At 40.0% G+C, this 23,253-nt stretch overlaps 1 protein-coding gene across 1 annotated transcript in view; it reads left to right on the plus strand.

Moving 5' to 3' along the window:
• Positions 1–23,253, plus strand: part of LOC124804616 (probable E3 ubiquitin-protein ligase HERC1) — a 790,356-nt gene that overhangs the window by 681,744 nt on the left and 85,359 nt on the right. The window contains exons 63-66 of the mRNA XM_047264817.1: positions 4,451–4,609; positions 5,551–5,739; positions 8,272–8,499; positions 22,544–22,804. Coding sequence (XP_047120773.1) covers positions 4,451–4,609; positions 5,551–5,739; positions 8,272–8,499; positions 22,544–22,804 — 837 coding nt within the window. The remainder of the gene's footprint in view (positions 1–4,450; positions 4,610–5,550; positions 5,740–8,271; positions 8,500–22,543; positions 22,805–23,253) is intronic.

A 23,253-nucleotide genomic window follows, 5' to 3' on the forward strand; every position in this document is an offset into this window, starting at 1 on the left:
TTCCTGTCAATTGCTCCCTTATGCTCTCCCTGAAACTCTGTACAACCTCTGGTTTAGTCAGTTTATCCAGGTCCCATCTCCTTAAATTCCCACCTTTTTGCAGTTTCTTCAGTTTTAATCTACAGGTCATAACCAATAGATTGTGGTCAGAGTCCACATCTGCCCCTGGAAATGTCTTACAATTTAAAACCTGGTTCCTAAATCTCTGTCTTACCATTATATAATCTATCTGATACCTTTTAGTATCTCCAGGGTTCTTCCATGTATACAACCTTCTTTCATGATTCTTAAACCAAGTGTTAGCTATGATTATGTTGTGCTCTGTGCAAAATTTTACCAGGCGGCTTCCTCTTTCATTTCTTAGCCCCAATCCATATTCACCTACTATGTTTCCTTCTCTCCCTTTTCCTGCACTTGAATTCCAGTCACCCATGACTATTAAATTTTCGTCTCCCTTCACAATCTGAATAATTTCTTTTATTTCATCATACATTTCTTCAATTTCTTCGTCATCTGCAGAGCTAGTTGGCATATAAACTTGTACTACTGTAGTAGGTGTGGGCTTCGTATCTATCTTGGCCACAATAATGCGTTCACTATGCTGTTTGTAGTAGCTTATCCGCATTCCTATTTTCCTATTCATTATTAAACCTACTCCTGCATTACCCCTATTTGATTTTGTGTTTATAACCCTGTTGTCACCTGACCAGAAGTCTTGTTCCTCCTGCCACCGAACTTCACTAATTCCCACTATATCTAACTTCAACCTATCCATTTTCCTTTTGAAATTTTCTAACCTACCTGCCCGATTAAGGGATCTGACATTCCACGCTCCGATCCGTAGAACGCCAGTTTTCTTTCTCCTGATAACGACATCCTCTTGAGTAGTCCCCGCCCGGAGATCCGAATGGGGGACTATTTTACCTCCGGAATATTTTACCCAAGAGGACGCCATCATCATTTAATCATACAGTAAAGCTGCATGCCCTCGGGACAAATTACGGCTGTAGTTTCCCCTTGCTTTCAGCCGTTCGCAGTACCAGCACAGCAAGGCCGTTTTGATCTCTTGTGTGCTGGATAGTCTCCAACTATTTTCTTTTTTCTTTACCAATCTGTACATTTAAGTCTCCAAGAAGAACAATGATGTTTTTATCTTGAATTTTCTGAATAATGTCATCTAGATGATTCCAAAAGGCCTCCACTTTTTCTTTGCTTTTCCTGTTATAGAGGCATGTGCATTGATAATTGTTTAGATTTTGTTCGTACTTGTGAATGTAAGACTTGAGAGTCTTTCTTATTGGGAATCAAAGTCAACTATTGAGTTCAAGATTTGTTTGTTGATTATAAAGGCTGTTCCAAGACATGGTAAATTTTCATTACTCTTGATCCCACTTTCCCTTTGTATACCCTAAAACCATTGGAATCAAAGGTATCTGTATCCATGTATCTGTTTCTTGAATCGCTGTTATGAGTATGTTGTGGTTCTTTAGTGTATCTGTTAGATGTTTTAGTTTTCCGGTTTGCAACAATGAGTTTGCATTGAAAGTTGCTAGGTACGTTGATTGTCTACGTTGAAATTTGTATGAGATTTCAAGACACTCTGACTTGTCTTTGTGCAAAGTTGCAGACTCCCCAGAATGCGAATGTCTGCTGACATCCTGGTGTACGGTGGATCGTCCACCTGGGGTAAAATAGTTTACATCAGACATTCCATGATTGATGAAAGTTATTTTGGGTGTGACCCAAGAGCCACAAAAAATGCAACCAAGATTGTGAGTCCTGGATGTAGTTCTTCCACTCTCTCCACCGTTTGGAATCTGAGCTTCCTCTTTTGCCTTTGAGACCACTGACCAGGTTTCACCTAGTAACCCTAAGCAGGAGCCCTTACAGAGTGCTACCATCCGGAGCCAGATGAATCCAACTTTTTTAACAAGGTGTTACTCCTCCCCCCTCCTCCTTCCTCATCACTTGCGAAATGAGGCCCCGGACTTACGACTAGCAGTGGTTTTATTTAGGATGAACTTAGAAAATTTAGTTTGGGTCTGGCAAACACAGGACAATTGTGATTAATTTTTTTATTATATATTCAAGCCACAGGTCACACAAATGGTATCATTAGCTGTTTGAGTTTATTACCAAGTTGTCATCAGAATATCTGTTTAAGAAAAAGAGAAGCAGATGTTGAAATCCTAAGAAACCAAAATACAAATAAAATGAACTTCCATAATACACAGCTATACATGTCTGAATGTGTTACTGTGTAACTCATCAACTGAAGAGGCCCAGAAATGCTCACAATGTAAATATGTCTATCCTTTGATTTTTGGGATTGAAGGCTACTGTTAACTATGTAATAATATAAAGTTGGCAACTGTGAAATTCCAAATATAAGATTAAGTACATTCATGATATAAAATGGTGAAAGACAGTCTTCTCACAGTGATAACTAGGAAAAAAGTTACTTACTTGCTGGTGTAGATAAGCTGTATGTGTCCCACAAGCAGGATAGATAACACCCATCCATAGACATGATTTGTGAGTAACTCACTAATATCTGATGGTCATAAGTGTAAACTAACAAGCAGCAGAAAAGGACTGATATCAGGGTACTGTAAGAAAAGTGTAAGTTGGCACAGACCATAACCTCAGGTATAGGTCCAGTGTGTCTAGCCCTCAACTGGTCTCCTCCTGACCAACACATGATCATCACTGCCACAGAGGCAGAACCAGCTTTCATCAGAAAACACAACAGATCTGCCATCCTATGAGATCTCACTTGACACCACTGAAGTCACACTGGTTTGAGGTCAGTGGAATGCACAATACAGGGCATCTGGCTCAGAGCTATTCTTGAAATAACTGGTTTGTAACAGTTTGTTGTGTCACTGTGGAGCAAACTGCTGCTCATATTGCTGCTGTAGGTGCAGAACAAAGTGCCAGAGCCACACACCGAACACAATGGTATTCCCTCTTGCAAGTGCCATGTGGCTGCCCAGAACCCAATCCTCTTGTGACCGTACATTCTCATGACCACTGCTGCCAATAATCATGTACAGTGGCTACATTCTTGCCACGTCTTTCTGCAATATCATGGAAGGAACATCCAGCATCTTGTAGCACTATTACATGATATTGTACAAGCCCAGAGAGGGCCGATAATGGTGTCTTTGTCGCCTTAAAGGCATTCTTCATTAACATCAACTCACCATGTGTGTGTGTGTGTGTGTGTGTGTGTGTGTGTGTGTGTGTGTGTGTGTGTGCGCGCGCGCGCGAGTGTATACTTGTCCATTTTTTCCCCCTAAGGTAATTCTTTCCACTCCTGGTACTGGAATGACTCCTTACCCTCTCCCTTAAAACCCACATCCTTTCGTCTTTCTCTCTCCTTCCCTCTTTCCTGATGAAGCAACCGTGGGTTGTGAAAGCTTGAAATTTGTGTGTGTGTTTGTGTTTGTTATTGTCTCTATCAACATACCAACGCTTTTGTTTGGAAGATGCTGTAACTTACCAAATGAGAAGGCATTGGTATGTTGATAGAGACAATAAAAAACACTCAGACACACACACTAATTTCAAGCTTTCGCAACTCAAGGTTGCTTCATCAGGAAATATATATTTTTCCCACATGGAATGTTTCCCTCTATTATATGCTGTGATCTCATGAATTGTCTGTAGTTTAGTGATGCTCAAAGCTGCTCTGTTTAATAATAGCAACTGCTGCCTCATAGCTTTCAGTGCCATTTCTTATATAAAGGGGTTGTCAATCATTTAAGGTAGATATCTATGTCTTCATATATATACTACACAGTCCCGTGCACACTGCTTGATGTAGGTTACTTGTGGTGGCAGTAAAACTGTCTAAATACTGGTTCTCTTAGATGAATAAAGAAGCCTTTCATCCATAGTTTCCCACTTAAGTTCCTTGTGCATCTGTTATATCTATATCAACCAGTTATAATTGTAGCAGAATGTCCCTGAATTTTTCCAATATCTACTGTCGTGCCTGCCTGATAAGTACACCAAACACTGGAACGTTAATAGAGGAGTGTTGCTCTAGCAGCTTGAAATTTGTATCATTTCCTTTACCAATACACCAAACTTTCCCAGAACCCTTCCAACAAACGTAAGCACTTTATTCACAAAGATTAGCAAAGTAACTAGGTCACCCACCCAAAGCCACCCACTGACTATGATTGTCATGTGAATAGCCACTGCTCTACAGTTACAGAATAAGTAGTCATGTTAGGATATGCTGTGGAGCCTTCTAAAGTCTGCAAGATTTAAAAAGTAAAGTAAATAGCTTTATTGAGTAAATGTGTGAGAGCAATATTTCCCCACTGTCCTCTTTTCTGTTTATCCTATTGTTCATGTTTTACTGCTAATTGTTGTCATTGAGGAATTGTTTCAAGAAAATTGTGTTTTTAGGTACAAATCATACGTTATTTTGTTGCAGAAAGTGAAGAATCTCAGCAATATGAGTGTAAAACGAGTTTGCTGTGGCACACAGTTTACAGTATTTCTCACAGATGAAGGTAGCCTTTACACATGTGGTATGGAACGCTACATAGCTCAACCTGAATCCCATATTCGTGGCCACTGCCAACCACAACGTGTAAGTACCAAGTTTATATATAAGCATAGCATCCTTTGCTTGGTATTTTCATAATAGTTCTATCTGCTTCCCCCCATGAACCATGGACCTTGCCGTTGGTGGGGAGACTTGCATGCCTCAGCGATACAGATAGCCGTACCATAGGTGCAACCACAACGGAGGAGTATCTGTTGAGAGGCCAGACAAACGTGTGGTTCCTGAAGAGGGGCAGCAGCCTTTTCAGTAGTTGCAGGGGCAACAGTCTGGATGATTGACTGATCTGGCCTTGTAACACTAACCAAAACGGCCTTGCTGTGCTGGTACTGCGAACGTCTGAAAGCAAGGGGAAACTACATCCGTAATTTTTCCCGAGGGCATGCAGCTTTACTGTATGGTTAAATGATGATGGCGTCCTCTTGGATAACATATTCCGCAGGTAAAATAGTCCCCCATTCGGATCTCCGGGCGGGGACTACTCAGGAGGACGTCGTTATCAGGAGAAAGTTCTATCTGATCAGAGGTTTTTACTACCTATCCTTTTTATAACATAATTTTTATTTAAATCACATTTGCATTACTTTGCTACATATGCTGCATTTTGCTTTTGTTGTAGCAATTGACCCGCTGTACATTCTTCTCCCACTGTTTTCTCCACTCACCCATATCACCCTTATCACTTTTTTTCTGCACCCCAGAATTCATTATAAGTTTTCAGTGTTATGTTAGCCTTATTTTGGCCTCCCACTCCGGTAAGTAGATGCAGTTTATCTATATGGGTGCTGTTCATAGTTATGATGTGTTGTGAAAAAATGTATGTTAATGAACATATGACAATGATGTGAAATGTTGACAAAATCATGAAAAACAGTTAGAACAAAAAGCTGGAATGTTAATGTATCAAAAAAATCTTGTAATCATATGCTTGTTACTGCTCATTCCTGTGTTTTAATCACATGTTACAGGTTTTGGCTCTCCAGAATCACTCTGTGGAAGATGTTGCAGTAGGTGCAGAGCATGTTCTTGCTTTGACATCAGATGGTGGTGTTTGGGGATGGGGTAACAATAGTGACGGGCAACTCGGTCTTGGACATTTGCTCGTAGTCCGAGAACCCCAAATCATACCATCCCTTAGTGGAAAGGGAATAAAGCAGGTAAACCATAAGACATGTATTGACAGTTTTCAAAGAAACTTTTGCTTGTTATGTGTGCATCCAAGTTTAGTGTGACAAGAATGATACTAAAGCACAATTGCCAAACAAACAAATGATATGAAAAACAAAACAAAAGAAAATCTTAAGAGAAAATTAAAATGGCTTTACTCTGAAAATTTGATAGGCTGATGAAATGATTGCTGTATCCATATTTTTTTGGAATATGAGATGAGTAACTTGACAAGGTGTGTTGGATTTATATGAATCCAAAGAATGTCATAATCTCAACTGGTTCCATTGTGTTTATGAGATTTTCACTTTTTGGCACCATGATTAACCTTGTCTGTGAAATTTATGAGACCAAAATTAATTTTCACATAAAAATGTCTTTGAGACCTTTGTTGAGCATGGTTTCATTACCATAAATGTGCATCTCAGTAATGACCTACTCCACACTTGATCGCATGTTAAACTTTTACAGTTTGTCTTTTCCCAGTGAAATGCTATCTGCGTTATGGTCTTGAAAATGTATTTCTTATGGTGTAAATTATGTACATCTGCTCACCAAGTGACAGTAGAACACAGACATAGAAGAAGGATGTAATCAGGCAAGCTTTTGGAGCTCGCAGTTCCTTCTTCAGGCAGAATGGTTGAAGGGAAAGGAAGAGAGGTGAAGGAAAACATCTGGAGAGGTGTAGGAAAAGCAGTAGATTTCGGGAAGGTCACCCAGAACCACAGATCAAGGGAGACTTACTGCATGGGATGAGAAGAAAAGACTGATTGTTGGGGACTGCATCAGAAAACCTGAGGTTTTCAAATCTCATCCAATGCATATGGTAAGTCTCCCCTGACCTGTGGTTCTGAGTGACTTTCCCAAAATCTACCCCTTTTTCTGAACCTCTCCAGTGCTTTTCCTTCACCCCTCTTCCTTTCCCTACAACCCTTCTGCCTGAAGAAGGAACCACTGTCTCCAAAGCTTGCATAATTACAACCTTCTTTTGTGTGTGTTCTGCTGCCGCTTAGTACATAGATTTTTCAGCTATCTAATTAAATTATTTTGTCAAAAATTGATTGTTTTCATTGTTAAATTATATGCATTGGTATACAGCCAGTCCCAAAACTGAATAATACATTAAAACCACCAATGGAATATTCTTTCCTTTACACAGTAGTATACAGCAGTTGAATACTTGAACCAATATCTTCACTGGGTTTATGATTTTCTTAAATCATGTTATACCAAGGCTGGTGCTATCACTATGCCAGTTTCTCCTAATCTTTCCAGGTGTTATCTACTTCTTTTTCACTCTCACTAACTCAAAGAGACTCTTCCCACATCCCCCCCTCACTTGTAGACACTATCAATTGTTTTCAGTTTCTTCTGTTGTCAATATTTAATTTTATTTTTATCCTTTCTCTCCACTAATAGTTTCTTCTTTCCTTTTCTTTTATTCTCTCTTCATGGGTCTCATTTGCTCTTCTTTTTCTCTAGTATCCCTTTTCTCTTGTCAGCTGACTGCCCTCTCTTGTCACTTCAAATATTTCCAGATTTTCAGACCTATGTTGCTGCTGGTTCATTGTTGACTTTCATTACTGTGATTACCTTGACTTTGAGGTTTGTGTAACTTTACTAGCTAATCATTGCAAAGTTGCGTTTCCTCCAAGAATTTTATTTCTTTTTGCCTCAGTCCTTCAAACACCAAGCTTTTGAATACTTCTAATTTTTTCTTCATTTGATGGAGTTGCCAGTTAGCTGTCGTCGAGTTGTCCTTGAGTGTACTGGCTGTTCTTGGGCACTGTTTCCATATTCAGTAAAACATTTGTGATAAGTTTTCAGTGTACAAATGTACAAAATTAGTACCTTAAAAGAGTACTGAAACCATCAAATTTACTTAAATCTGTGTTACAGTTCCATTACAGTTATCATATTATTGTTCCATATTTCATCCTTTTGCTGTTAATTACTGTCTTAATGTTTGACTCACTTAGTAAATAATAAAATTTGAATTTTGAAACAAATATTACAACCTACATATAAGATATTACTGGACATCTCTGCCCAAACTCTTTGCCTCTGTATATGTCTGCTTGTGTCTGTGTATGTGTGGATGGATGTGTGTGTGTGTGTGTGTGTGTGTGTGTGTGTGTGTGTGTGTGTGTGTGTGTGTGTGCGCGCGTGTGTGCGCGCGAGTATATACCCGTCCTTTTTTCCCCCTAAGGTAAGTCTTTCCGCTCCCGGGATTGGAATGACTCCTTACCCTCTCCCTTAAAACCCACATCCTTTCGTCTTTCCCTGTCCTTCCCTCTTTCCTGATGAGGCAACAGTTTGTTGCGAAAGCTTGAATTTTGTGTGTATGTTTGTGTTTGTTTGTGTGTCTATCGACGTGCCAGCGCTTTCGTTTGGTAAGTCACATCATCTTTGTTTTTAGATATATTTTTAAGATATTTCTTTGATAGATTGCTTTTTCCAAGTGTTATGACACTACATTGCAGTATTACTGGCCCATATTTTTGTTCATTCTCATCTTCCAGATTTCAACTGGACGTGCGCATAGTGCAGCTTGGACATCTCCTCCTGTGCCAAGGAGGACACCAGGCACAACTATTCCGCTACAGTTTGGGTTACCAGCTCTAGTACCAGCACAATATGGTCATCTTCAGGGTATATCAATAAAGGCACTGCAGAGCCGGCTAAAGCTTTTGTATCGCTTTTCAGACATGTTGTATTCTTGCTGGCGACTATTGCCTCTGTGCCCTCAGGTACTCTTGAGTTCATCAATTGTATTTACATAAATTTATTGAACATAAACTAAATGTTCTTGTCTCAACTGAAATAAAATAAGGTAAATGAAATATTTCTTGGAAACAGATAACATTCATCTGCTGTACTTATAACATATATTGCTCTTATAGTGTCTGTTTAAAATATCAGGGGATTAACCTTATCAGAAGACATTCACTCGAGAGAAGTGTAAAAATACAGGGAGACAGAACAAATAGCCAATACTTTACTTCAGAAATGAAGTTGCAGTACTACCAATACACATGTCTAAAATTAAAAAATAGAAAAGTCTAAAACATCTTTCAGAACTTTTGCTTTCTCAGGATTGAAAGAGTGGCAGGTTTTGAAAGGTTAGAAAGGACAGTGTTTGTATGGACAAGGTTCTGGGGTACGAGTGATCTGCTCCACCTTTCCATACAGTTCTGATGAAGGATCTAATAATTCTAAAAGCTATGTTTAAATATCTCGGATGGCATTGTTGGTATCTGACCTGTTGAAGGTAACTTGTGACCATAAAATTAACTTCATACACTATGTGATCAAAAGAATCGGAACACCTGTTAAAGTGCATATTAATAGGGGGTGTTTTAACCCTTCACTTTTTTGATGGCTTGAACTGTGCTGGTGACATTTTCAGTAAGGCATCTGAGTGCCTTTGGAGAAAGGCAGCCCATGCTCCTTCAAGAGCAGAAACCAGAGGTGATGGTGATGTAGGCCACTGAAGTTTGAAGGAAAGTCGTTGTCCTGACTCATCCTAAAAGTGTTTCATTGAGTACAGGCTATGACATTGAGCAGGCCAGTCAATTTCAGGAATGTTATTGCCTCACTGGTGCTACTTTATCACAGGGTACATTGTTTTGTTGCTATATTATCCTTCTCTGAACTGTTCCTTTACCATGCGCAGCACACATCAGTGCATTTAACGTTTTCTTAAGTGCAATGCAGGGACCACAGAAACGCAATGAAAGGCCCACACCGTAACCATGATGAAAGCCCCATATTCTAGCACCACCTCATCTGTTATTCACTGTTGGCGCTGTACAAGATGGCAGGTAATGTTCTCCAGGCATTCATCAACCAAACCCTTCCACTGGGTTTCCACAGGGTATAGTGAGTCATCACTCACTTCCATTCGTCCACTGTCCAGTGGTGTCGTTCTTTACACCACGTCAAACATCGCGTAGCATTGACTACAAAACTGTATGACTGCTCTACTACTGAACAGCCTACACACAGTAAATGTGTTAGCTGGATTGCTGGTTGCACTTTTAAGCTGATGATTGATTTATTTCACAGATTCATGCAATTTTTTACAACAAGCCTCCGCAATACTCAGCCGTCCCTGTCCATCAGTACATGGGGTCTGCTTAGTCTTGGTATAGTTGTGGCTGTCGTTCGTATTTCCACTTCATGGTCACATCACTGACACAAGTGCAGCTTTAGAGGAGTTTAAATATCCCAGATCTGTTTGTTAATCAGGTGATGTCCAATGACAAGTCTGAATTAAAAGTCACTGAACTCTCCTGACTGACCCACTCTGCTGTTACAGCTTTTCTGACTACACCTACAACAGTGTGTACAGTGTGTCCACCTCGAGTGACATCTAGTGGTCACTTCCATGTTACAAAGGGATGTCTGAATACTTTCCATCAAATATTGTGTGTTACATGTACTACTTACATAAACTAGTATTAGTCCACACATTTTTTATACTCAGAACTTATCTACAGTTATAATAGCACATCAGTAAAGGGCAAAATGTCTTTTTTGACTTTCATCAAGCATGTAGATGTAGAAAAAGGGCTGTTTTGATAGAAGAGCAGATCACACATAATAGTTAGTACAATAACAATATATGTGATTTTTTAATTGATCATGTTATGTATTCACAGTATTTACTATGATGTGGAACAAATCAACAAGTTTGCGAAGATAATTCATTTTTTTCAATGAACATATGACTGCATACCGACAAGTTATTTAAGGGATATGGTTTTAAAAGTTTAGGTTATACTTAATTTATGTGTATAACAATGAAAATAATTTTTGACAATGTAATTTAATTGTATAGATAAAAAATTTGCTCAGCAACCGGTGGCAGGAGAACATACATATAAAAAAAGGTTTTACATATGCGAGCTTTTGGAGTCAGTGCTTCCTTCTTCAGGCAGAAGGACTGAAAAGGAGGAACAGGGTTAAAGGCAAAGGACTGAAGAGGTTTAGGAAAAGGGGTAGAGTTCAGAAAAGTCATCCAGAATCCTAGGTCACAGGAGACATACCAGACAATATGAGAAGTCTATCCTTTCCATACTGTCTGCTAAGTCTCCCCTGACTTCGGCTTCTGGGTGACTTTTCCAAACTCACCCCTTTTCCTAAATCTCTCCAGTGTTTTTTTCTTCACCCCTTCACCAAGAGAGAGGGGTAGTGCTTCGAAAAGTGACCCAGAATGCCACGTCAGGGAAGACATATCAGATAGGATGATAAGTCTTTTCTTCTCATTCTGTTCAGCAAGTCTCACTTGACCTGGGGTTCTGGGTGACTTATCTGAATTCTACCCATTTTCCGAAATCTCTCCAGTCCTTTTCCTTCTCCCCTCTTCCTTCTGCTTCAGCCCTTCTTCCAGAAGAAGGAGCCACTGACTCCAAAAGCTCGCATACATAAAACTTTTTTTACATATATGTGTTCTACTGTCACCAATGTGTGAGTAGGCTTTTTATCTATCCATGTACGTTAATTTATGTCTAAAGCAAGTAGTTTAATTTTCTCCATAGGGAGAACTTACTGTCCTTGTAACAGTTACTTCTCCAACATGTTTCTTATACCACACATTGTAATGCTCCACCACATTACCACAGCAGACAGCTAGAGAAGCCAAAACAAAATGGCACAGAACTTATATTTTTGAGTTAATGAAAAGGGTTATTCGAGATTCAAATGACCAAATATTGCCATCTGATATTTTCTACAACTTGTCAAAAGCATTTGATGGTGCAGGTCATCATATACTTCTAGAGAAGCTCAGATATTACCATAGAAAAGATCTTGCTGGTAAGTAGTTTTCATGCTAACTAAAAGGATGCAGAATGCTGCATTAAGAAACTCAGAATGGGAAATAATCACTTCAGTTGTACCACAAGGGTTTTCAGTGTGCCCTTTCTTGCTCTTGTTATATATAAATCACCTTTGACCAAATATTTTAGAAGCAGAAATATTTCTATGTGCTGACACCGCAAGAGTTATAATCAAGCCTAATAGAGTAACTTCAGTAATTGAAAGTGTAGATAATATTTTCTTGAAAATTAATGACTGGTTCTCTGCAAATGGACTGGCACTGATTTTATTTTTTTTTAAAAAGGTACATGTTTAGAAATAAGCTTGAGGGTAAATCAATACATGAAATATTCTAAATTTCAAGTGTTTGTACTGATGGTAACCTGAACTGCATGTCACATGTTACAGATCTTTTGAAATGTCTAAGCTCTTAACTTTTGCATTGTGGATAATATCAGATTTTAGAGATGAAAATGCCAAAAATTTAACTTATATTTCCCTATTTGCATTTATTAATGTGTTACGGCATTATATTCAGGGCTCACACATCAGTGAAGGAAAAAGTGTATATTACACAGAAGCATGTACCGTAATAAGGATTCTAGAACCTCTCATGGACAGTTTTTTAAACGTTTGGGCACATGGACAAGAGCCTTACAATATATTTTCTCCCTTATGAAAGTTGGTGTCGACAATCAATCATAATTTGAAACTAAATGGACCATTCATTAGTATAATACTAGAAGGAGAAATGGTTTACATTTCCCATCACACAGCCTTATTGTGTCACAGAAGTTGTAGGATACTCTCCACATAAATATTGGACCAGTGATGTAAAGAATTTAACAGATAATTTTATTAACTTCAAATAGAAACTGAAATTGTTGGTGTTTACAACTCCTTTTACCCCATAGAAGAATTTCTGAATATGTAGTGTTTAAGAGAGGGGGACAGAGAAAATAAACATAGTGAAGTAATTAATATAAATCACTATATTTATGCGGGGAGACAAAATTTAACTCGTTATGTGAATGGGAAGCTTGTTGCCATTGTTTTTGCTGATAGAGTGCACTGTAATTGTAATGGAAACATCACAGTTATGATCCATGGAACAAGCAAATAACTAACAAACAATGATAAAATTGAGTATAATACAGTAATTTGTTATTGGCCAATCCAGATGACTTAAGATTATGTTGAACATGTTGTACAGCATGACTTAAGGGATCTGAGAGCCAGCTCTATACTACATGGGTTATTTTGATATTAGTTCCCCTGAACCCCAGAGGTAGGAAATTGGTCTCCGGCACATCTTTGCATTCTGATATCCTCCTGGATTTTAATCACCTTAACACAGTCCTCCATTTCTTCATCACCACCATTTCATTTTATTTTATATATATTGCTTATTTATTTTATTTCCCTATTTCCTTTCTACTTTTTTAATTGTCTTCATTCCGCCCCCCCCCCCCCCCCCCACACTAAAAAACGGAAAAAGAAAAGAAAAACTACTCTTCATCACCTGTCTGTGCTTTTAATCCGTACCTCTATCCTATACCTAGGAGTACATCTTCATGTCTTCATTCCATCAGTAATATATTGTACAGATTAGTAAGGGAATTTTTGCACTTTAGGGTCTTTGATTTCTTTCCAAATGTCCTCTCATTTTCCCGATTTGTGATTCTTCCTTTCGTATTGATATTATTCCATTATTTTCACACTAAGCTTCAATATTATCACAGCAAATCATAGTGTTTTTTGCCCATTGCTGGCTGGAAGGAACCTACTTTTTGTTAACATTAAGAGTCTATTCGAACATAATGTAACACTTTCACAGTTAGGCTCTCCTGTGCTTTTCTTGAAATTGCTGCATGGTGACTCTGGAAATCACCCAAGATTTGCCTAATAGACCTTTATGCCTTTTCTTTTCATGGAAGGCATCTGAATATGAGGGCATCCAAATATCTTTGGCATCAACTGGAAATTGAAGGTTAGAAAATTCAGATAATGATCCACTTGTAAATGTTCATAAGAACCACCACAGCTATGTTGAGGTACATTTATTATATCATGAACAGTTTTGTTCAGTGATCATCAGGTGACACTGCCAGTAGTCCTCGTAACAAATTCTCACAGAGTTGTATCAATACTGTTATAATGAAACTTTTGCTCCTTGAGCCAGTGTAGATGAAAAACTATTTGCTGTATGGGTACCAAACGTTAGAGGAATGATGTTTAGAATATATGTTTCAGGCTTTGCATTGTTGGTAGTGTTAGTGTCATGACTTGCCGTTAGGCTCCAGTACTGGAATGGCAACTTAGGGTAGAAACACAAGCAACAGTGAGCATTATAGTTGCAGCCAGTCAACATGGTCTGGACAAGATGAGCAGGCCTATACTCATAAATCTGTTTTATCAAAGTAACAGCAATAGTGCTGCTGCTCTTTGAGAGTGTAGAGGCATTAGAGGAACACAGAGAGGTCCTCCTTCCACATTGGGGTTGAAGAGCATGATTCAGAAGTTTGAATTAACTGACAATTTGGGAATTGCTCCTAAGAGAGGCTGATGGCCAGTTATGTCACAAATTGGCAAAGAAGTTCTGTTTCCATGGCTGGGAATGCTGTATGCAATGTGTGATCTTCAAGCAATGCTGCATCACGACAGCTGAACGTTCCATAGTCCATCATTTGAAAAGTGCTGTGAACAATAAGTTGTGAATAGGTATCCATACAAACTATCAGGCTGCTGTGGATGCAGATGGTCATCACACTTAGCAGCATTTGTAAACCAAAATGTAAACATGGCATGCAATTAACAGATGTTAGCCTCTCATGTGGAAATTAAAATGTGTTTCTTTTTATGGTATATTCATTAGTTCACTTCTGCATGTCCTTACAAGTGTTTCTACAAAGTTTCGTGTCCTATGATCATTCCTTTTGCATGAGGGCCCTCTTTAAGTACAAAAGTTGAATTATAGCCACCCTGTACAATATGTTGATTAATAAAAAATCTACTCACCAAGTGGTGGCAGGAGAAAATACATGTAGAAGGTAAGGAAATGTGCAAACTTCTGGAGCCAGTGATTGCTTCCTCTGGCAGATGGTTCAAAGGGGAGGAAGAGGAATGAAGGAAAAGGACTGGCAAGGGTTAGGAAAAGGGGAGAGTTACAAAAACGTCTGCCAGAACCCCAGGTCAGGGGAGACTTACCAGATGAAATTTGAAAACTTGAGAGCTTGAAGGTGGAAGATAGGGTAATAAGCAAGACAAAGATTACTGATAAAACATCGTGCAAGATTTAATAAGAACAGAAAGTTAAGTGCATTATATGTGATAGGCAGGTGTGGGGAAAAGTTAGACAGTTCATAAAATAAAAAATAAAGAAAACTAAAAGGTAACAAAGAAAAGGAATAGTTACTGGAAAGAAATGCTGAAACTGAAGAAAGTAACGTAAATTACGGCCAGGTGGGTGGTGAGTACCACGGACATATTGAAAATGGGGTGAAACAGGCACTGAGGTCACAACTGTTATGTTGTAGAGCATGCTCGGCAACAGAATATTGTGTGTTACTAGTATACACCCTCTGCCTAGGCCCATTCCTCCTAAATCACAATTTGGTGTAGTCATACCAATGTAAAAGATGGTGCAGCGTTTACATAACAGTTGGTACATGACTTGCACCATTTCACAGGTGCCTGCCCCTTTAGTAGTACATCTTTTGCCAGGTACAGGGCTGGAATAGTTGGTGGTAAGAGGGTCCATGGGACAAGCCATACAGCAGGGATGGTCCCCAGGAAGGAGCCATAGGTTAGTGCTGGAAGTCATACCCTTGTCAAAGTAACTGATTAATACAGTCAAGACCAAGATAGTACTGAGTGGCAAGAGGTGTACTCCTAAGTTGTTTTCTGGAGGGATAAGCAGTACAATGGTTGGATGTGATGGCCTGGGAAATCTGCTTTTGAACTATCCTAGTGGGGTAATTATGTTGTGAAGGCTGTGGTGATAATGGTAGTCTGTTGCTCCAAAGAGTCTGCATCTGAACAAATATGTTTGCCTTGAATACCAAAGCTGTATGGAAGGGAATGTTTGACAAGAAAAGGATGGCAATTATCAGAATCTTAGTACTGTTGACTGATAGTGGTCTTAATGTGAGAAAGAAATATTTGCTGAATCTCAGTGAGGATGAGTCCAATGTCAAGGAAAGTGGCATGGGATTTAGAATAGGACCATGTAAAATTTAATTTGGAGGATGTATTTAGAGATTCAAAAAATTCTAACAGGTCAGCCTCACCATGTGTCTGTATGGCACAGACATCATCAATGTATGTGAAGCAGACCAGGAGCTGAAGGTTACTGGATCACAGGAAATCCTTCTCCAAACAACCCATGATAAAGTTGACATAAGAAGGAGCCATACTGGTGCCCATGGCCATGCCCCTGATCTATTTGTATCTCGACCCTACAAAGGTAAAGTAGTCATTTGTAAGTACAAACTTGATTAAAGTGAGCAGGTAGGAAGTCGTTGCTTTGGAATCAGGTGGGTGCTGGTTGAGTAATGTTCAGCAGCAGACAGACCATTTACATAGGGAATATCAAATGTCCCCTTCCATAAAGCCTTGGCATTTGAGGCAAACATTTTGTTCAGATGCAGACTCTTTACAGCAATACACCACCACTCTCATCTCAGACTTCATTGGATGTATTACTCCACCAGAATAATTCAAAAGCAGATTTCCCAAACCATTACATCCAATCCTTGCATTGCTTATGCCTCCAAAAAAACTTAAGAGTATGCCTTTTGTCACTCAGTATTATTCTGGTCTTGAATGTATTAATCAGTTACTTTGGTAAGGCTATGACTTCCTAAAATCATGCCCTGATGAGGTCCATTCTGTATGATATTTTGACCATCACACTTAGACTAACTTCTCATGCCCCCCCCACGTCATCTCCATAATATTCTGGTCATGTGTGTATAGAACTGGAGGGGATGCATGGAAGGGGATAGGTTGGTGGAAAACAGCATCTAGCAAAGGCTGAGTCCAGAGATTGGAAGAACAAAGGATGTGTTGTGAGGAAATTTCCCAACTGCACTAGTCAGAAAAGTTGGAGGTGGTGGGAAGAATCCAGACCACACAGGCTGTGAAACAGTAGTTGAAGCTCAGCACGACGTGTTGGATGCATGCTTAGCAAGTGGGTGATCCAACTGTCTCTTGGCGACAGTTTGGCAGTGGCCATTCCTGCCTGTTAGTGGTCATGCCAATGTACAATACAGCATAGAGGTTGCAGCAAAGTTGGTAGATCACATGGCTGCTTTCTCAGGTGGCCTTGCCTTTGGTGATTTTGAAGATGCTTGTGATAGGGCTGGAGTACGTGGTAGGGAAAGGTTGTATGAGGTGTGTTCAAAAAGTAAGGTGACTTTTTATTTTCATACAAAAATATTTAGTTATTCATCAATATTCATGTTATACCTTTTAAAGTAATCCTCCTTAGATACAATATACATGTGCCAACGCTTCTTCCAATCCTCGAAGCACTTATCATAAGCGCTTTTTGGTACAGCCTTGAGTACTTCCAGCGATGCAGTTTCTATTTCTTCAATTGTTGAAAATCATCTTTTTGTAGGTCTCTTCAGTTTTGGTAACAGGAAAAAGTCGCAGGGGGCCAAATCCAGTGAATATGGTGGCTGAGGCATGATTGTCATGTTGTTTTTGCCCAAAAAATATCTCACAAGCAATGATGAATGAGCAGAAGTGTTGTCGTGATGCAAAAGCCATAAATTGTTTTTCCACAATTCTGGACATTTTTTGAGTATTGCTTCTTGCAAACGACACATAATGTCAAGGTAATACTCCTTACTGACCATACGACTTTGAGACAAAAATTCATGATGAAACTTCTCTTACGGTAATTTGATGATTTTCCAAAACAATTTTCTTCACAGCTTGGACGTTATCATCTGTTGTTGATGTGCTGGGGCATCCAGAGTGAGGTTTGTCATTGGCATCTTCTCGACCATCTTGGAAGAGCTTGTTCCCAATTGTAAACATTTTTTAAACTAAGAGAAGACTCATTGTATGCCACTGTCGACATTTCAAGTGTTTGAGAGTGCTTGATTCCATTTTTCACACAAAATTTGATGCAAATTCTTTGCTCCATTTTTCATAATAATCGAAAATCGCAGAGCACATTAAAGCATGTCAAAGTTTTCTATCTGTCAAAAACAAGCGAAATATGCTGTACACTTGAAACTGTGAACATATGTTTGGGACATGTGTCATGTGTACCAACATAACAAAAAAAAAAAGATCGATAATCAAATGTACGTTGCCCGCGCAATTTGAAAAGTCACCTTACTTTTTGAACAGCCCTCGTATGGAACAGGTTTTGTGTACAAGTCTATTCTATGCATATGAGGCACAGGGCAAGGGGCTGGGAGCATGGTGGAATAGTGATATTCAGGTATATTGTGTATATGTCTGGTTGGTGTAATACCATTTAAATGTGATAGGAAAATAAAGGGAAGGATTTTTCTCACTTCAGGACCCAATGAGAGGTAGTTGCAACCCTGGCGGAGAAAGTGATTCAGTTGCTCCAGTTCTGGGTGGTACAGAGTCATGAGTGGAGTGCCCTTTTGTGACTGAACAGTGTGTATGTGGGGGCATGGTAGGTAACAGGGGAGACAAGTCATAGGAGATTTGTATCTGTATAAAATGGATAGTGTAATTTCCGGTCTGCGAAGTCCTTAGTAAGATTATCCTTGGGAAATTTGGAGAGAGAAGTGGCTGGTTGGACTGAGGAGAACAAGCAGATTTTAAATTCTGGAGCAATGTGGATAGGTTGCCTTCACCCTCAGTCCAGGTCAATAAGATGTCATTACTGAATATGAATCAGATGATGGGTCTGAGATTCTGGGTCAGGACTGGTTTCTATAGATGAGCTGTGAATAGGTTGGCATAGAATGGTGCCATCTGGGTGCCCTTTGGTGTACCATCGATTTGTTTGTTAGTGATGCCATCAAAGTAGTAGTAATTGTGGGCGAGTTGATCATGGTGACCAGGAAAAGTCAGTTGGGCATTGAGACAGGTAATTTTCATTAGCAGCTAGGCCATGATCATAGATGATGTTAGTGAAAACAGAGGAGGCAAACACAGTGAGGAGTGAGGTATTGGATGGCAAGGAACAGGAACTGTGGAGACCTGGTGGAGGAAATGGTTGAGGTCTTGTATATAGGAGGTCAGATTATGGATAAAAGGTGTTGGCCCACAAGGGCAGAGATTCCTTCTCTGGGGGCACAGTAACCAGCCACAATGAGGCAACCTTGGATTTATGTGTGGAGATAGACTTTGGGGAGAGGTTCTGTGATGGTCGTAGGGATTTGTCTAGACTTTGGGGAGAGATTCTGGGGTAGACTTAGGGATTTGAAGACAGACTGGAGATTCTGCTGAATTTCTGGAATGGAGTTGCTGTGATGAGGGTTGTAAATGGATGTGTATGACAGCTCGTGGGGTCCCTCGACTGGGTAATCCCTGTGGTTCGTAAGTGCAGTGGTGGAGCTGTTGTTGGCAGGTAAAATTATAAGGTTGGGGTAATTTTCAGGTGGTTGATTGCAGTTTTTTCTGCAGATATGAGGTTAGTGTCCATGTTGGGGGATTAAATTTTGTGGTTAGGAAATTCTGGAAAGTTAATCATACTGGGCTTGTTAAGGACCTTCTCTCCTTTGCCCAGACCTTACAGTGAAACATTTATTCGCTACTAACCCTATCAATCAGATTCAACTGGAACCAACATTGAACCCAACCTTGCTCAGTTTACTCTTCGAGCACAGTTGCGCCAAATTCATCCCCTGATAACCTTACAGAATTTCCTAACCTCAAATCTTGCCTCACTCTCATTCCTCAAATCCACCACTTAAAAACTGATCCTAACCTGTAACCCCAGGTACCAAAAAGGTTCCACCACTGTGTTAATGAAGCACAGGGATGATCCAGTGAAGGGATTCTACCAGCTGTCTGATATGTCCATCTACACATCCTGCCACAATGACTCCATTCCAGAAGTCTAGCAGGATCTCTAGCTGCTTTCCAAATCCGAAGGCCTGCCCAGAACCTCTCCCCAGAGTCTATTTTCCACCTCCTCCTCCTCATCCTCAGTCCACCTCATTTTATGCACTCCATCTTCAGGCCACAAGTGGCCCATCGGGACCATCCAGCCGCCGAGTCATCCTCAGATGCGGATAGGAGTGGCGTATAGTCAGCACATCGCTCTCCTGGTTGCTATAATGTTTTTCTTTGACTGGAGCCGCTACTGTTCAGTCAAGTAGCTCCTCAATTGGCATCATGAGGCTGAGTGCACCCCAAAAAATGGCAACAGCATGTGGCGGCCTCGTTTGTCACCCATCCAAGTGCCGGCCCCGCCCGACAGCGCTCAACTTCGGTGACACGACAGGAACCGGTGTATCCACTACGGCAAGGCCGTTGTCACCCCTCCTTATACAAGCTTCATCAAGTACAAAAGCTAAACCGCCCAGACATTCCATTGCAGTTGGTTACTGCATGCCCACAGAGAGGATACCTGCTCTTGTGGACCAATATCTTCAGCCTATTATCCACATCCTACCCTAACTCAACACACTGCTTCTTACTGTCGAAGCCACCTCCCTCTACACTAACACCCTCAATGCCTATGGATTTGCTATTCTTGATCACTGTGACAATAAATATCTTCACCCACAAGTACCTCTTCTTTGAAGGCATCGCTTACAAACAAACTATGGTACAGCATTGGGCAACCACACAGCCCTGTCCTGTTCTAACCTATTCAGCGACTATCTAGAGGAATCCTTCTTAACAACTTCGAATCCCATCCACTCACCGGGTTCAGAATCTTTGACAACATCTTCATGGTCTGGACGGAGAGTGGGGACATGTTATCCACATTCATCCAGAATCTCAACACAGTGCCCCCATTCACTTCACCTGGTCCTGCTCAGCCCAACAAGCCACTGTCCTAAATGTTGACCTCCACCTCATGGATGGCTACATCAGTAACTCTATCTATATCAAACTTACCAACCACCAACAATTCCTCCAGTTTGACAGCTGCCATGCATTCCACACCAAGAAGTCCCTTCCATACAGCTTAGCCACCTGTCATCATTTTATCTGTAATGATGAGCAGTTCCTCTCTAAATTTGCCAAGAGTCATCTCACTAAGCCTGTCACTGTCCAAAATTACCCCCTCCTCCCCTTCACCTTGTCTAGAAATGGATATACCATCTATTGTCCCATCATTCACCTACCATCCCCCACACACCCAAATTCAACTGCAAAGGAGCACTCCTTTTGTGACTCAGTACCACCTGGAACTGGAGCAACTGAATCTCATTCTCTGCCAGGGTTTTGACTACCTCTTTTCATGTCCTGAAATGAGAAATATCCTCCCCACTACCTTCCCCAAACCTCCCACAGTGGTACACTACAGCCCACCCAACCTACACAATATGCTTGTCCATTATTATCGTTCCTCTGCTCTTAATCCCTTTCTCCCACAGTTCTTATCCCTGCAATGGACCTAGATGCAAGACCTATCCTGTACCCCATTCCACTACCATCTACTACAGTCCTGTAAGTCCTCTCGCAGGCTTGTCATACCTCGTCAGAGACAGGATCACCTGTAAAAGCAGCCATGTGGTCTACCGACCTAGATTTAACTATTGTGCTGTATTCTGCATGGGCATGACCAGTAACAAGCTGCCTTTCAGTGTGAATGGCCAGTGTCAAAGTGTGGCCAAGAGACAGCTAGACCATCCAGCTGCTCAATATGCCACTTAGCACAATATGCTTGACTTCAACTACTGCTTCACAGCCTATGACATCTGTATTCTTTTCAGCAACACTAATTTTTCTGAATTGCACGGGTTAGAACTCTTGCTGCAACATAGCCTTTTTCCCAAACCCCCTGCCCTCAACGTTTGGTAGTCCATGTCCTCCACCTGTTTATACCTGTCCTTGCTCCCACTCCAGCCCTATTCATACGTTCTATCCTGGCAGTGCACCTGCATCATCCTTTTCCCTTCTCTACTTGTCTCCACTTGCCTTTGCCAGAACTATGTGTTATCTGATGTTTTGGCTTCAGTGCTGATGCTGTATTCTGAGTCCAATAAGCAAGTGACATTAATTCCAGAAAAAGATGTCTCGCATTCTATCTATTAGAAGTTGATAATTAATTTTTGGTGTTTCCTGATGTGATTCCATTACCAACTGCAGAACTAGTAATGGCCAAGTGATAGAACCTCTCATCACAGTAGCAAACCTCACAATCCAATGATCAGAATTTTATACAAACAGCATGAGAGAAATCATTTACTGAAACAGATGATTCAAGGACTGTGCACTTCACTCTGCAACCTCTATTGGAAGAATGCTTCACTACTGAAGTTTACATACCAGACCCACAAACTAGTGCTAGTTTATGAACTAATTTTTTTAGAAGTTAAGCTTACATGAATTAAAATTAAATAAATCAATATCATAGTATTTGAGTATGTGTGATCATTAGTTTAAATTTACTTTTGTTCCATTTGAAGCTTATGAGTTCATAAATTATAGTGTCAACATTTGTGACAGATTGATTAATACTGTAGGTGAATCATGTGATATGATCTCCTTTACCCAGTGATATCGTATTCTTTGAAAATTTTTCCAAAGTTCTATGAAATGTGAATTCATGAATAATGTTTTAATCTGAGCTCACCAGTTTCTCTGTTTCTTGTGATTTAAACAGAATGTATACCCAGTTGCTATCATAAAGCGTATTACAGTGTTTACTGTAAGCTATACAAAACAACTACAGAAGTATTAAATATTCCATGTTAAGTCTCAACTTTGTTGTTTTATCACAGCATATTCATTTTGAAATTTGTTAAGAGTACAAAAAATATGACTTTGGTTTAAAAGTTCAATATTTTACAGCATTGTGAGTGGCTGACACCATCATTCCAAGTTTTTGCCTCTCCACAACTGAGGCTTCTTCTTGCACCATGCGTATACACTTTACCACTTGTTCGTTCTATTGGGCGCACAATGGTTCAGGGACGTAACTATGGACCACAAGTAACAGTGCGGCGTTTAGCAACACATGGTCGGCGCTGTCGTCCCATTTTTGTTCAGGTTGCACGCCAGGTTGTTACTATGAAGCCCTCTGACCTTCGTTTACCTTCACGTGCTTGGAAGGTAAGCTTGAGAGTCATTTTAGAAGTAATGGACATTAAGTTTAAGCACACTTGTACCATCTAGACTCCAGTACATCGAAAAGAAATTTCCATTGGCATTGTTATTAGCTCCATGCCAAATATTCATAAATGCATGAATTATTTTGATATTTTATAAAAGGCTTCACAGGCAGTAGTTATTACAATGAATGTAGAAGGAGAAACATACCTCATACATTTGTCTGCAATACCAATTACATATAACAGGAACTACATGTTATTTGTGACTGGACCACACCTTTGATGCTCCAACTTTTGATTTTTTTTTCTTTTTTTTCCAGTTTTCTCTTTGTAAGTATAACATTAGAGCATGTACATTAATGATAGTTAATAAGGGGTTCTATGCACACTGCACAGATGCAATAGGAATCTGTGGTGTTTGCAACAGTACATATCTATACTGTTTGTTTA

Source organism: Schistocerca piceifrons, chromosome 7 (assembly GCF_021461385.2).
Source record: "Schistocerca piceifrons isolate TAMUIC-IGC-003096 chromosome 7, iqSchPice1.1, whole genome shotgun sequence".
Classification (NCBI taxonomy): Eukaryota; Metazoa; Arthropoda; class Insecta; order Orthoptera; family Acrididae; genus Schistocerca; species Schistocerca piceifrons.